This window comes from Centrocercus urophasianus, unplaced genomic scaffold (genome assembly GCF_019232065.1).
Source record: "Centrocercus urophasianus isolate 14NV4802_14NV808 unplaced genomic scaffold, USGS_Curo_1.0 seq_12, whole genome shotgun sequence".
Taxonomy (NCBI): domain Eukaryota; kingdom Metazoa; phylum Chordata; class Aves; order Galliformes; family Phasianidae; genus Centrocercus; species Centrocercus urophasianus.
The window spans coordinates 41,524,955-41,538,997 of NW_024884364.1; the positions used below are offsets into that span (position 1 = coordinate 41,524,955).

At 39.6% G+C, this 14,043-nt stretch overlaps 1 protein-coding gene across 5 annotated transcripts in view; it reads left to right on the plus strand.

Annotated features, from left to right (window-relative positions):
• The first annotated feature begins 646 nt into the window (after positions 1–646).
• Positions 647–14,043, plus strand: part of APOO (apolipoprotein O) — a 30,118-nt gene continuing 16,721 nt past the window's right edge. For 4 of the 5 annotated variants that reach the window (XM_042810421.1, XM_042810422.1, XM_042810423.1 and 1 more), the window contains exons 1-6: positions 647–733; positions 4,665–4,775; positions 7,061–7,180; positions 10,553–10,607; positions 11,570–11,665; positions 13,417–13,508. In XM_042810421.1, the coding sequence (XP_042666355.1) occupies positions 725–733; positions 4,665–4,775; positions 7,061–7,180; positions 10,553–10,607; positions 11,570–11,665; positions 13,417–13,508 (483 nt within the window). In that variant the 5' untranslated portion in view covers positions 647–724. Of the gene's footprint in view, positions 734–4,664; positions 4,776–5,953; positions 6,018–7,060; positions 7,181–10,552; positions 10,608–11,569; positions 11,666–13,416; positions 13,509–14,043 lie in introns of those variants that run through there. The other variant, XM_042810425.1, reaches the window with a different exon arrangement.

Below are 14,043 nucleotides of genomic sequence, written 5' to 3' on the forward strand. Positions count from 1 at the left end.
AAGCTTTTTTTGCATTTGATTGTGTTACTATGTGAGCACGATTAAGCAGGAGAATAAGTATCTCCCAAAGTGTTAAAAATAACGAGTACTGAGATCCTAGTAACTGATCAGAAAATGGTGACACATGAACTAAATCATCTCATTTGATTGACTCATTTTTCTTTGTCCACTATTGCTGCCTTGGCCTTGAGCGGTGTGAGAAATCTTAAAAGTGGTAGAAAGTGGAAACTCCTGACCAGCAAATCTTTAGAAGCAAAGAACACAGCTCATGAACTGATAACATGGGAAGAGATTTCCCATTATTTAAATCAGACCGTAGCATTGTTTTGGTTTATCTTAGTTGAAAGGAATTTAGTATTTATTATTCCAGTTACAGCTGAATGAGAAACCAAGCAGTGTAGGCGTAATGGGCTGAATAAGTCTGGATGACTGTCTTTGAGGCACGCAGTGGCAACAACCATTCAAGGCGCCATTTCTCAGCCACTCCCGTCTTCCTCCTTCCAGCCGCTGCGCAGGCGCTACCGGCTGCCCTGCCCATGATGTGCTGGCTGCGGATCTGCGCATGCGCTTTGGGACAGAGCCGTGCGCAGGCAGTGACGTAAGCCCCCAACGGTCGCTCACTGGTGGCTGTAGCGGCGCGCTGATCGACGTCATCACAACGCGACGACGCGCTGTTTTACGTCATAACTGCGACTGGCGGGGGCAGCAGTAGCCGGGCGGCACCATGCTCAAGGTGAGGGAGCTGTTGGTGGCCGTCACTGCTTAGCGCGGTCCGCCCGCGGCTGCCCATCCCCACTCAGCCTCTCTCCTCGGCTCGGCCCCGCATTTCCTGCCAGCCCTCCCTGCGGCCGCCCCAGCCCCAAAGGGAACCTCGTAGTGTCGAGGAGCTGGCGTGGCTGTGGACGGGCGGGAGGCGTGGGAATCCTCGAGGCGGGCGGCGCAGCGCGGTGAGACCGGCAGGGGGCGCCCTTGGAGCGGTGCCGAGCACCGGGGCGGGTGCGGAGCTCGGCGCTGCGGGCTGATAACGGGTGTGCACACGTTATTTATGACTGCTGTCCCTGCTACTGCTCTGCTGCTTTGGGGCAGGCTGCCCGGAGCGGCGATGTCGCTGTCTGTGGTGGTGGTGGTAGTGGCCGAGAACCGTGTAGATGTGGCAGTAAGGGACGTAGTTAGTGGGCGGGGTGCGGGCAGGTTGGACTAGATGCGTTTGTCGTTTCCAGTCCTAAGGATTCTGAGATTCCGCGATTCTGTGTAGTAACTTCATATGGTAGGGCAAATATCAGCCTTCCCAGAAGGTATAGTGGAGGAATCGTTCTGTTATATTCTTCCCCGGCTTTGACAAGTTGATAATAATGATGACAAGTAAAATGCAAAGCTATAGATGTGAGGAAAAATATGGCACGACTTCTCTTTAATCTTTTAGCTCATCTTCCATCACTTGTTTTGAGAACTAATATGCGATTTATTCCTCCTATTGGCGTTTTGTGGTTAAGAACTCGGAGGAGGGCAGTATGGAGCCAGGAGGCTGCCCTGTCCCTGGAGATGTTCAAGACCAGATTGGACGGGGCCCTGGGCACCCTGGTTTAGTACTGAATGTGGAGGTTGGTGGCCCTGCATGTGGCAGGGGGGTTGGAGATGCATGATCCTTGGGGTCCCTTCCAACCTAAGCTGTTCTGTGTTTCTATGATCACTGTGGGTCCCTTCCACCTTGAGATATCCTGTTTCTTTGAAATGCGATTGCATTTTCCACTTGGATTTTTAGATATAATTTACTTAGGCGTGTTCTGGTGTCTTCAGATAATGTTTATTTCTTCAGTCAGAAACATGGTTTTTTTTTTCATTAAAGTAAATGCAGAGCCCTGCAGAGCACCCAGACAGAGCCTATTGTACTTTTTTGGTATCAACTGAACAGCTGTAAGACAGGCAAACTGAGGGCGCAGCTCTCCAAAAATGTGATACTAATCCAGTTGGTTTGATAATACATGGTTAATATGGAGCTAAGATGTGAAGTCCAAATGTAGGCTTTGGAAGCTTGAGGCAGAACTACTCATCTCTCACAATGGTGAATACGAGATTTATTGTGCTTGTATGTATATATGGTACTTGATTACTGGTTATGTCTATCCTGGGAACATAGTCAGTATGGAAGGCCATTGCTGTGTAGCTTAGACAGTGCATTAAGGAGAGTTTGATCTCAGACTTCTAATGTTAACATGTAAATATGAAACCGTCAAAGACTTCCAGCACTTCTATCTTATGATTATGAGCAGCAGTTGTTTTCTGTTTGAGTAGCTGTGTGGTCGGTTTGGTCTCTTTGAGGAAACCAGGATTGTTCCATCCTTATGCTCCACGGCTTGCATCAGACTTGTATGGAAAACTGAAGTGCACTGAAGCATTTTGGACTTGTTACTTCTGCTGGTGACGTCTAGAACATAAGTAGTATTTGAAGCAGGAGAACCTTGCCTACTGTGTAATGCAGCAGTCTGGATTTGTTTATCATAATGAAACAAATTATGCTATTAATTTTGGTATTATTCTGTGATGTTGCTCGGTTTCGTTGTTACTTTATACAGTAAACACTTGTGGAAACATTACGTGAAAAATGTGCACGTGTTTATTTCATATAACAAACTTTTGCCATATTTGGGAATTAAACTTTAGATACTTGTCTCTATGCCTTTCCTTGAAGTTGTCTTTTAGTTTGAAATTACTTTGGTAAAAGTGGATGGGTGTCTTGATATCTTTTCTAGCCATGTGTTTTATTCTTAAGCATTTGAAAAATCACAGGAAGTGATATTTTACTGAAAGCGTATTTCTCTGAATGAAAATGCATCTTAAATCTTTGCCTTTTCAGTGAGAGAACAGCTTTGCAGTGAAAAAAGGCGAGAATGAGGAAATATATTCTGCAATTATGAATGGTTAGTGGTGTTTGTGCATCTTGGCTAATGGGAGTACATGAAAAGTCTCTAAGCATCAATGCTGCAGATTGCTCCCGTCTTTCCTTGGCTCTGAACAGAGCTGACCCAGTCTTTGTGGTGTTCCATTATAGTGCTGTAATAACGTGTCTGTAAATACAAATACAGAAAAACTTCACTTTTAAGTAAGTTTTTCCATACCTTTTGATCCATCAGATCCCTCATGTTTTTTTCTGAAAAGCGATCCTATGACCTGGTTCTTGTGCTGCCCTCTCCTTCTTCACCCTCCCTTCTCAGACTGCACGGCCCTCTGGTGCTTGTCAGCACAAATATGTTCATGAGTAGCCTCAACTTGGTGACCCCGCATGAAGCTTTCCACCCGTGCAGGACTGACCTGTGGCTAAATGGGCCGGGTTGGTTGCCTCATGATAGGAGGTGTCTGCCATCAAAGCAAGACTGCTGGGAATGGGTGCTGTGGGCAGAGCTAGGCCTGGCTGTAACTGCTGCACAACCAAAGCACAGGCCTATCGAGCAGGAATGAGAGCATGAGACACTGAAAGGTTTCCTGTTGAACTGCATTTATTGAGTAAAGCATTGTTGTTAATAAGGAGATGTGTTTGCTGGAAAATGCACATGCTTGCTTCATTACACAGCCAATACTTTTTTTTTTTTTTTTTTTTTTTTGTTAAAGTGCTCTCTTCTGTAAAGAAATGGTGTAGGTCAAGAATATAAGAAGAATTACATTCACCTTCATTGAGATGGTTGTGTTGTGAGGCTTGAATCTGAGGTATTTAAACTCGGTCACATCTCTCCTACAAAGGCAGGCTGAGAGAGCTGGAGAGAAGGCTCGAGGGAGACCTCACTGTGGCCTAGATAGTGATAGGACAAGGAGGTATGGTTTTAAGCTAAACGAGGGGAGATTTAGGTTAAATGTTGGGGGAAATTTTCTCTGGGAATCAAAGAATCATTTGAGTTGGAAGGGACCCTTAAAGGTCATCTAGTCCAACTCCACTGCAATGAACAGGGACATCAAAAGCTAGATCAAAGTGCTCAGAGCCCAATCCAGCCTGACCTTGAGTGTCTCCAGGGATATGGGGCATTCACCACTTCTGTGGGGCAACCTGTGCTTCACCAGAGAAGCTGTGGTGCCCCATCCCTGGAGGGAGGCGCTCAAGGCCAGGTTGGATGAGGACCGGGGCAGCCTGAGCTGGTGGGGGGCAGCCCTGCTCATGGCAGGGGTTGGGGCTGGGTGGGCTTTGAGATTCCTTCCAGTCCGAGGCATTCTGTCATTCCTAAAATTGTTAGAAATTGGTGATTGATCTGATGCCTTCAACAACTAGAAAGAAAAGGCTGTATTCTTTAGTACTGACTGCAAAATAAAAAATAATGGTGCTATGGACACTCATAAAGCTAAAATATGAATATCATATTCTTAGAATTTATACTGGCAAGGTTGACAAATGTGGGAGAAAATGGAAGACCTTTTGTGAGATGAAAGCTTTTATAGCTACTGTCTCCTTTAGTGTTAGGCTTTTCTAAATACCATCCTAATATTCAAGATGTTCTCATATAGGTGCCTGACAGCATTAGGTGCTGCACTGCTGACTTCCCCCTCTCCTCTGACTTCCATGTTAATTTGTTGTTTATCATCTACTGGGCCATGTATATAACCTACATGGGTGGGTGTTCAAACATGTTTGCATTCTGTTTGAACTTACAGATATGTTTGTCTTCCCCTAATGTTTATAGGTAATTCGGCTGGGGGCCACCCCAGTAAGCCTGAGCTTGCTTTCTATCCAGGTTTATGCTTCCTCTTCAGAGAAGGGAACATCCAAAAAAGAGTTGCTGAAAATTGATGAGGTAAGTATGGTTAGAGCAGCTAGCATTACATCTATGCAAAAATACCTGCAGTATTCTGAAAGGTGCTATGCTTTGATGTATAAAACTCATTTAGGTACTTCTCTTTACACTTTGTATTCCTACCTTTAAACTTGCTTCTCAGTTTTCAGCATTAGAGGCATTGATGTGACTATGCTTCTCTTACCCAGGGCTGCATCTGCTGCTCTCTGCTTGACAGCATAGACTTGTCTGTATGCAAGTCTTTTTTGTGTTGAAGCCTTCTCTTCTTCATTGAGAAATTACTTTTCCCATTTGTAGACCTAGTGTGGTCATGTTTAAAATCCACAGGACTGTTTTTAATCTAAGTAACACCATATATTTTTAATTATGAATAAACAGTGTTGGAAAACCGTAATAAAATTTCATTTGTGTTTTCCAATAAAACGGCAAAATCAAAAGGTTTTATTTTTAAAAACACAGTAATTTATTTTCTTTTTTTTTTTTTCAGACAAAATTTTTTCGTGGTGAAGTTCAGTCCTGAACATTGTAGCCTACAGGCTAGATTGCCTCTGCCCAGAATTATACCAGTTTTCCCTGCCTCGCAGCATTCAGGCGTAACTAACAACTAATATGAGAAGTAATGATAATAACTACCTGCTGCTTTATTTCTTCTCTAAGGTGGTACAGAGGTTTTGGCTGTTTCGTAAGGAGAGATCTAGAACACACTGTTAAGCAGTTGTGTAATTACTCAGTGGCATCATTGCATAGGTTTGGAACAGCCTCCAACAGTGGAAAGGTGTATTTTTGTATTTTGTAACTAAATACAGCTTTATGGCTGCCTTAAAATATGAAGTACTTCAGCCCAAGCTCAAGTGTTCTGCGAGCAGGAAAACAAAACGTAACCTATCTGTGTGTACGTGGGTCATCTGTGTGTGTCTGCAACAGCAGCTCCCATGGGCAGCCAGTCTGAGAGGAGCGGTTGAAGCGGCCTCCTGACTTCACCTTGGTGATGGTAACCTGGACCTCTGGCGTGCCCCGTGCCACCACTGGTGTGACTCAGTAATGAGGCAGCAGGCTGACGTGACGTGTGTGCTGAGTCATTGGCTTGCCAACCAGCAGCAGAGCAGAATGTGCAGCACTGGGTTTCTGGCTGCTGTCCTGAGCATTCACAGCCTATGTTCATTTCAAACCAGGCAGCCGTCCGGTTTCATAAAATGCGTGGGAATTTCATTCTCCTCCCTGGGACTTCTGTTCTGTTGTCAGGCACGTCCATTGGGGTTTCTGTTGGGGTCAAAGTTACAATGGTTTTGAGTATAGCAAGAGATGACCGCATTTCCTGAGGAAGTGAAACTTGAGATGTTTGTCTTTTAAAATATTATGGGAAATCCAATTGCACAAGTTGTCAGATTGTATCTTAACTAACATTAGCAGATTTTTTTTTATGTAAGAGATAGCATTGTTTTCCAACTTGAAATGATGCTAGCTATGCTTCTTAATGTTAGCTGAGAATAAACTACCAAAGCAAATGTGGTATAAAATAAAAATATCTCACTGTGAACATTTGTGCAGTGTAGAAACCACTAGGAACAGTTTTTATTTTGATCTGAACTTTACTGCTGGGCAGAATAGGCTTCAATCTTTGAACTGAGTGCCACAGTCTCAAATGTGTTTAGGTGACTGTAATAAATACACTGTGATGCAAAACTCTGAACACTGTGTTTTTCTATCTACCATGTGAGGATGCTCACTGCTCTTCAGATTTCTATTTGCTCAGGCGCGTGGTGCTATTAATTCTGACGGTTGCTGATGTGATTAATGACAGCAACACTGGGATGTAGCACCATTTTCCTGCTCAGTAATAGCCAAATTTGTGTTGGATGTTACCTGTGTTAGAAACAACTAAAACTCTTTAATGATGGCTTGTGCAAATACAGAAAATGATCAACTGTGATTTCAGAGTGTATTAACTGGGAACCAGCAGTGCTGATTAAGACTAGAAACATTTTTCACTATTATGTTTTGTATTCTTATTAACTAGTTTAATATTAATCTATAACCTGTGACTGGAATCATATAGCAACTATGGATGAATTACAGATGAATGCACAGCAATTAGCAGTCATCTTCATCACAGTGTATAATTAAACTTAGTTCATAATGGTTGTCTCAAAGCTGTACCTGAATTTTTATTGTGCATTGTTCATATAGTAACCACCACGTTAGATGTCCTCTGGTTAGACTGTACCCTGAGAACTTACTTACAGTTACACCTTTGTTTTTAACCTCTTGTTTGCTAATATTCACAGCTGTCACTCTACTCCTCTCCAGCTCGTGAGACTAAATATGTGGAGAATCCACAAACCCAATTGGAGGAGGGGGTTTCACAGCTACGGCATGCTATGGAGCCATACACAGCCTGGTGCCAGGTATCATGGTCTTGTGTTGTGTCTGGTAGTGCTTTGGTGGTAAGGGTGGAGGTTGGGTTCTGGTTTTAGGCACAGAATTAATAGATAGCAGCAAAGGATTTTTAGGAAGAAAATAACAGCTATGCAAGTATTTTTTTTTCAAAATGCTGCATCTCCTAATATTTTCCACAAGCTAGCTGTGTTTACCCCTTATCACTCAAGCTATTTTTTCTTTCTGTTAATTAATTCCCTTCTATTTCCACAATTTCTGTTTAAAAAAAAGTTACTAGCTGAAGCTTAGAATTACTGTCTGTAAATTCTTTGCGCAGTTAATTTTCATGAAGTAGTTATCAGGGAACAAAGTTACTTGAGAGGTTGATGATCAACTTCATAAACTGAGAATCAATTGTTATTGTTGAAAGTGCTGATGTCTGCATGAACAAACCTCCTAAGTTTTATTTACAGCAGGAAAACTTGCTGTTTTGGAGTTGTTTGTTTGTTTGTTTGTTTTAAGTTTGCTTTCTAATATTTGTAAAATGATTTATCTATTTATTTATTTCAGGGTAGCATTACCTCTAAAGGAAACTTGCTGTGCAGAAAGCATTAAAAAAGGCTTTTGAGGTGCCCTCACTTTAGTGATAGCACTAGATGCTGGAAACTAATCTTTTTGACTAAAAATCTGTTCAAGTACATTAATAATGTAAAGTCATGTTTGCTCTTTTATAGCACGCCTTTAGACTTGCTAATAAAGCCTGAACATTTTGCTTAGTACAATTAATTAGATGCCCATTCTCCTATATAGAAGTTTGAAAGTTTGAGGTATCACAAGTTGTGGTATATCTGGATTTGGTACTGTCCTGTGATTCAAGAGGACAGCAGAATGATAAATTGGCATTTTGCATGGTCAAGCAGTGTGTTTTGCAGGCAGCTGTACGGAATTGCCCTCCTTGCAAATATGACACACTACAACTCTGTCAAAACAAAAACAAAAACAACAAAAAAAAAAAGTTTTAAAAATCAGTGTTTACTGAATGGGAATGTTGAGAGCAGGAACTTGGCTCTCCAGAAGAGCAAAAATCCCCTAGCTGCTACTCAGCAGCAAACCTGACCTCTGGGCCTTACTCTGAAACTTGCGTTTATATTTTGCTTAGGCATCATGTTTATAATAAACAGTCATGCAGTACAGGAGTAGTCATTGGAGCAAAGACGATAGCAAAGGTCTTTGTAATGAAGGTTTAAGTTATTGATATTAGAGTACTGAGCTGTATGATGGCCCAGGGAGTGTTGAAGCTGACTTTTGAAGCAAGGGCATCCTTGTCATCTGGTTGCCTCTTGGCAGCTGTACATGTTTCTTTGCTTTACAAACTGACAGCTGTGAACCCTCTGGTTAAGCTGCAAACTGTTTCTCTTGTTCTGCATAAACAGCCAAAATGTTCAGATCAGGGTGTCCTTCCTGTCTGCATGTTCTCTGTTGTGGTACTGACCATTAATGGTACCAGAACATTTTGCAGAAATGTTCAGAGTTTTTCAGACTAGTGATGTGTTTCTAAAGTGCCATCATCAAGCAGACATACTAGCTTCAGTTTTGAAGACAATGGGTGACTTTCTGTTTAGAGTTCTCTAATTTAGTTAGAGTTCTGGCCTCTAATTCCCTCTTTACCTATGGTAATTCTGAGGTGAAATTTGAGATAAATTGTGTTGGCTGATTGGAGTGATTACTGCTGTAAACAGTAATGCTGTAAACACTGCTTTGTGTCTCACTGGCCTGCTGTCTTCTCATTTGCCTTTTTTTTTTTTTTTTTTTTTTTTGGCTGGATGGTGGTCATGTACATGAAACGTGCTGTTCTGTTTACATCCAACAAGCCATTTCCTGGCAGTGGTTTACTGACTCATTCTATGAAGAGAACATGTAGCCTGTATGGGCCTGGGATCATCTTGCTTGCTTAACCGTAGTCAGAGATAATTTGGATTCTTACCCCAGACATGCTAAAGAAAAAAGAAAATCATCTTTTAGTTGTCTCACAATTGTCTTTAAAAACACAACCCACAGTATTGAGGAAATTGACTATATTCAGAATTTTACTTTTCTAAAATTACTTAACCCTATGGGAAACAATTCAAAACTGGTTTGTGTGAGCTGTGATAGATCACAGTTACTTAGCCTACGTGGTCCTTAGAACACTGTTTATTTGTTTGTTGTTTCCTTCACTGGCTTGTAATAACAACACCCATTTAAGTTTGTTGTGTGTCACATGCTTATACTTTTTTTTTTTTTTTTGCCACAAGTTTTTGTTAGGTCACTGTTGACAGTGAGGAAATGGAAGTTCTAAAGGTGATATCCATGTGCAGTATCCCAAACAAATGCTGTTCCACAGATAGAGCTCAAGTGGTGTTGCAAGACCATTCTTTTCTTTAGCTTTGGGCATACATGTTAATGAACCTGTTCCTTAATTAATGAATAGTCTTATACTGTCTAACTTGTTACAGGTTTTTCACTTAATAGCAATGAGCAAGGCTATTCTTACTCAGTCTTTTTTTTAATGTGATAAAACATGATGTGAACTCTGCATGTATATATATGTATCTATCTGCATGTCTGTTATGTCTTGTATATTTTCAGTCCAAGTAAAACCTTGCTTTGATAAGGTGCCCTTCAATCTACTTAGGACAGTGTACCAACATCTTGTTTCTCCAAGTCACCTCGAAAATTGGTTTTTGTTAGATACAGTTTCTTAAAAAGAGTAATGTATCACCTTGCAAAATAAGCTATGTCTCCCCCTGTAAAGCACTAGGAAAGAGTTTGTTGCAGTGCTGTACTTGCCTCCTTTGCATTTACTCAAGTACTTTCACAATGACTGAATAGACTGAGAAACCTGAAATTCTCTCTGCAAATAATTTGGATATGTGGTCAGGAAATCAGTGAAATATTGAAGAAGACTCCTGTGTTTTGAGGTACTGTGTTTTATCTCCATCCAAAGACCACTTGGAGAAAAAAAATATGTATGCTAGCGTAACTCCGCAATAAGTGAATGGGGAAGTGGGAATAAAAACAAGTAGCTTTCTTAAGATGGGTAAAATTGAAACTGTGAAATTGTTTTGTTTTTCCTCGGTTTCTTTGCTGGTTTTGTATATTAGTACAAAGCAATGCATGTTTTTTTTCCTCTATTTCTATTTTTTATTAAATGAAAAGATCTACAGGTAGGTTTTACAGGTCCAAAACTACAAAGGCATTATAGTTGTTTTAATCAGGAGGCTCCATTAGGGATCCAACAGTTTTTCGTTCTTTTTTTTTTTTTTTTTTTTTTTTTTTTTTTTTTCAGTGAAAATCTATGGTTAGTGTTTCATCTGATCGGTATCTGTTTACCATTCTTTTCTTTTCTTTTCTTTTTCTAGGATCTTTATGCCAAAGCTATGCCCAAATTAGAGAAAGCTGTTGAGCATGGTAGAGGTAAATCAGTTTAGTTTTCTTGACTAGCACTTTAAAATGTAGGACTGTAGTGTATCTGTTATCAGAAGGGAATTTCACTAGGAGTCACAGTATATGATTTTCTTAATCCATTTGAGACTACTTTTCTGTGCACAGTGTATCAATTTAAATTTCCTTTTCTAAACAGCTGAAGTCTGATACCTGCATCTCTCATAACCAATATTATTAAGAATGGCACATAAGGAAGAAAAGACTGACAAAGTATTCCCAGCCTAAACCAGGCGTAATTATATTAATATTTGCTTGACTCAGCCCAGTAACTGAAATTTACCTTGTACTGCTTTATTTCCTTGAATCTCCTAAGAATTTTGAATTAATTCAAAGTAACTTATTCATTTCTGAATGTTTTGGAAGCATCATATCTAGTCTCGTTGAGACTGAGCATGGATGCTATCTGGGACTCCTTTCAGATACTGCACCTCTTCCTTCCTGAATTCAACAGTCTCGTGATCTCTTTTATGGCAGGTGTTTCATCTTCATCAGACTCCCACCCTGGAGTGAGCTTTGTTTTTGCTGTGTTCTTCTTTTGATCTGTGATTTGTTTTATGTACAGTGTTTCACTGAAACTAATACTTGTCGTCATGTAAATGCACTTATCTATTTTGTAAAGGATTTTAAACATTAATTTGAAAAGGTTATAATCAACATGCAAAAGAGCAGAGCAAAGCAGGCGGCCTGGTAGCAAAGGCAAAGTCTTCTACAAAAACTGGTAAATACAATACAATATTCAGTTCCATTCATGTGTCACTAGAGAAGATCTCAAAGGCTTTTGAATTTTATGCCAGCAGATCTAAAATGTGCGTGATAGTTAAATGTGTTTTGATAACTCTGTTTTGTAACAATCGCCAGCATATATTGATGATTTCTTATCACAAAAACACTTTCACATTACATTAATGCACTGTGCTCTGACTTCTTTTCAGAGGGCTTTGAATTTCTGCAAACCCCCCCTGCTGGATTTTATCCTAGGCTCGGTGTGATAGGTTTTGCTGGAATTCTTGGATTGTTTCTTGCCAGAGGTTAGTGGGAACCTTTTGAACTGCTTATGATAAAATTTTGAATAACACGTTTATCTGTGGGATTCTTTCTTGTTACTGATTTTTAACTGTGACACGTGAGATCTGACTTAATCGTGCAAGCATGTTTCTACAGTATTCTTCAAATTATACAGAACCTTCTTGTAAAAAGTGTACATAACCATTAATTAATGTTTATGAGTATTGTATCTGTTATTGGACTCTGGCCTTTGATCCACTTCAATTCTAGTTTAATATAACAAAAGTAGGAAAGGAATTTATTTTTTTTTCTTAGCCAAAAAATCTTTTTTAGTTCTTGATCACATACGTAAATTACTGTAGAGAACTACAGTTAGTTTCATTGCACTAGTTGAAGAAACGAATCTATTATACTTTCACAGAAATAAACATAAATGTTACAAATGTTAAGAACTGTTAATCATGAACAAATATTTTGTATTTGTAGTGGAATATTGTACTGTAGTGGAATGAAGTAAAACAAGATGAATACTTTTTGGTACTGGAACTACAAAGTTGCAGAACTGAAACACTAGGGAGGACTCCCTTTGGATAAAAGTACACATAAGACATAACTGTTGAAGAAATAAAGCATATGCTTGGCTATTCAGAAATGGAAATCATTCTATCAATATATATATTCATATTTGTACTCCTCATAAGATGTAATAATGCTTTCTTTTCTGGTGTGGGCATTTTCATGACAATCAAGATCTCTGTCTTAATCCATTTGACATTTCTCTTCAAACTCCTGCTTCTTGAGTTACGCAATTATGAATGATATCAGTTTCCAGTTGTCTCTAGCAGAATTATGAAAAACATGAAGATTGTGGGGGGTGGAGGGGAAAAAGTATTGAGACTGAATCTGAAAAATAAGGTCCTAAGTTTTAATAAAAGCTAAAAATCCCATGTAGTACAAATATCTAGTTGGAGCTTGATGATCCTTGAGGTCCCTTCCAACCCAAGCCATTCTATGATAGTTATAACTAAAAACATTAACTGTTGCTAGACGTATATATGACTTTGCACATAGAAAAAACTGTTCTATGAGGAACAGAATTACTGAATCCTGACACCAGCGTGTCTCATTTGTGACCCCCAATTCCTCTTTTTTCTGCTTTACTACTTGCTTTGTACCCATACCTGCTCCCATCTCCATTCCTTGTTAAACCGCATTGTGCCCTGATTAAAATGTTCAGAATTTGCCTGGTGATTGAGCTGTAGGCATACAGCTTACTTGTTAGTTTTTGTTTTAAAAAATACTTCAATTTTTTTGTGAACTGCTGTAATGAAACAGTTTAGAAAGACAATTTAGTCATAAGAACAGCTACGGACATATAAGTACTTCTGAATCAAGGTAACTTACAAACTTCATAGTAGAGCTTTACTTGTTCTGTGCGATATATTGTGAGAATGCTGACCTAAACTTTCTTTGCCTGAGCTTTTCTTCTTTGTTTAGAAAAGAATATCAGTTGATAAAATTCTCTTAACTGTGGTTTGTGCTTCATTAGTTAGTTCCCAAATTTCTCTGGTATTAGTAAGTTAATTAAGGTAATTTTCACCATGGAAAGATGTCTGTGTTCCAGTAATAGTTTTTTAAAAATCAGTCAGACTGAACAGAAGATGTGCTAAACTCTATATAACAGAATTATGTTATTTATAAGTAATAGTTGAGTAGGGCCATTCAGTTGTCTGCTAACATATATTCTAACAATGTATTTTTCATTGTGAAACAGGATCAAAAATAAAGAAGTTGGTGTATCCTGCAGGTTTCATGAGTATTGGTGCTTCCATGTATTATCCTCAACAAGCAGTTGCTATTGCAAAGGTCAGTGACTATATCTTTCTTTGAAGAAGTGTCTTTTACTTCAAATTATTGCTTCCTTTCAAATTGATCTGTTTTCGTAGAAGTCCTGTCAGCATGCTTGGTGCTTAAAAAAATAATAGCTTCATCAAAGGACATGTGATATGTGTTGAATGAAGGACAGGCGTTTTGTGGGTGCCGCGTCCTTGGAGGCGTTTGGAGCCAGGCTGACTGGGGCCCTGGGCAACCTGATGAAGTGGGTGGCAGCCCTGCCCTTGTTAGGGCTTGGAACTGGATGGACTTTAAAGTCCTTTCCGACTTAAGCCTCTCAGTGACTCCATTTCATTCAATGACTTTGTTTTGTTTTTTAAAATCTGATACAGTCTTCGGTTTGAGGTACAGAACCTCCTTTCTGAATCCTGAACCTCAAGTAATTATAAATTAATATAAATAAGTACATACAGTTTGCATGTTTAGTTACAAGGAAGCCTGAAATGTCTTGAGAACAAATGAGAATAGGATTTAAAAGAAAAAAGAAAAAAAAAAAAAAAAAAAAAAA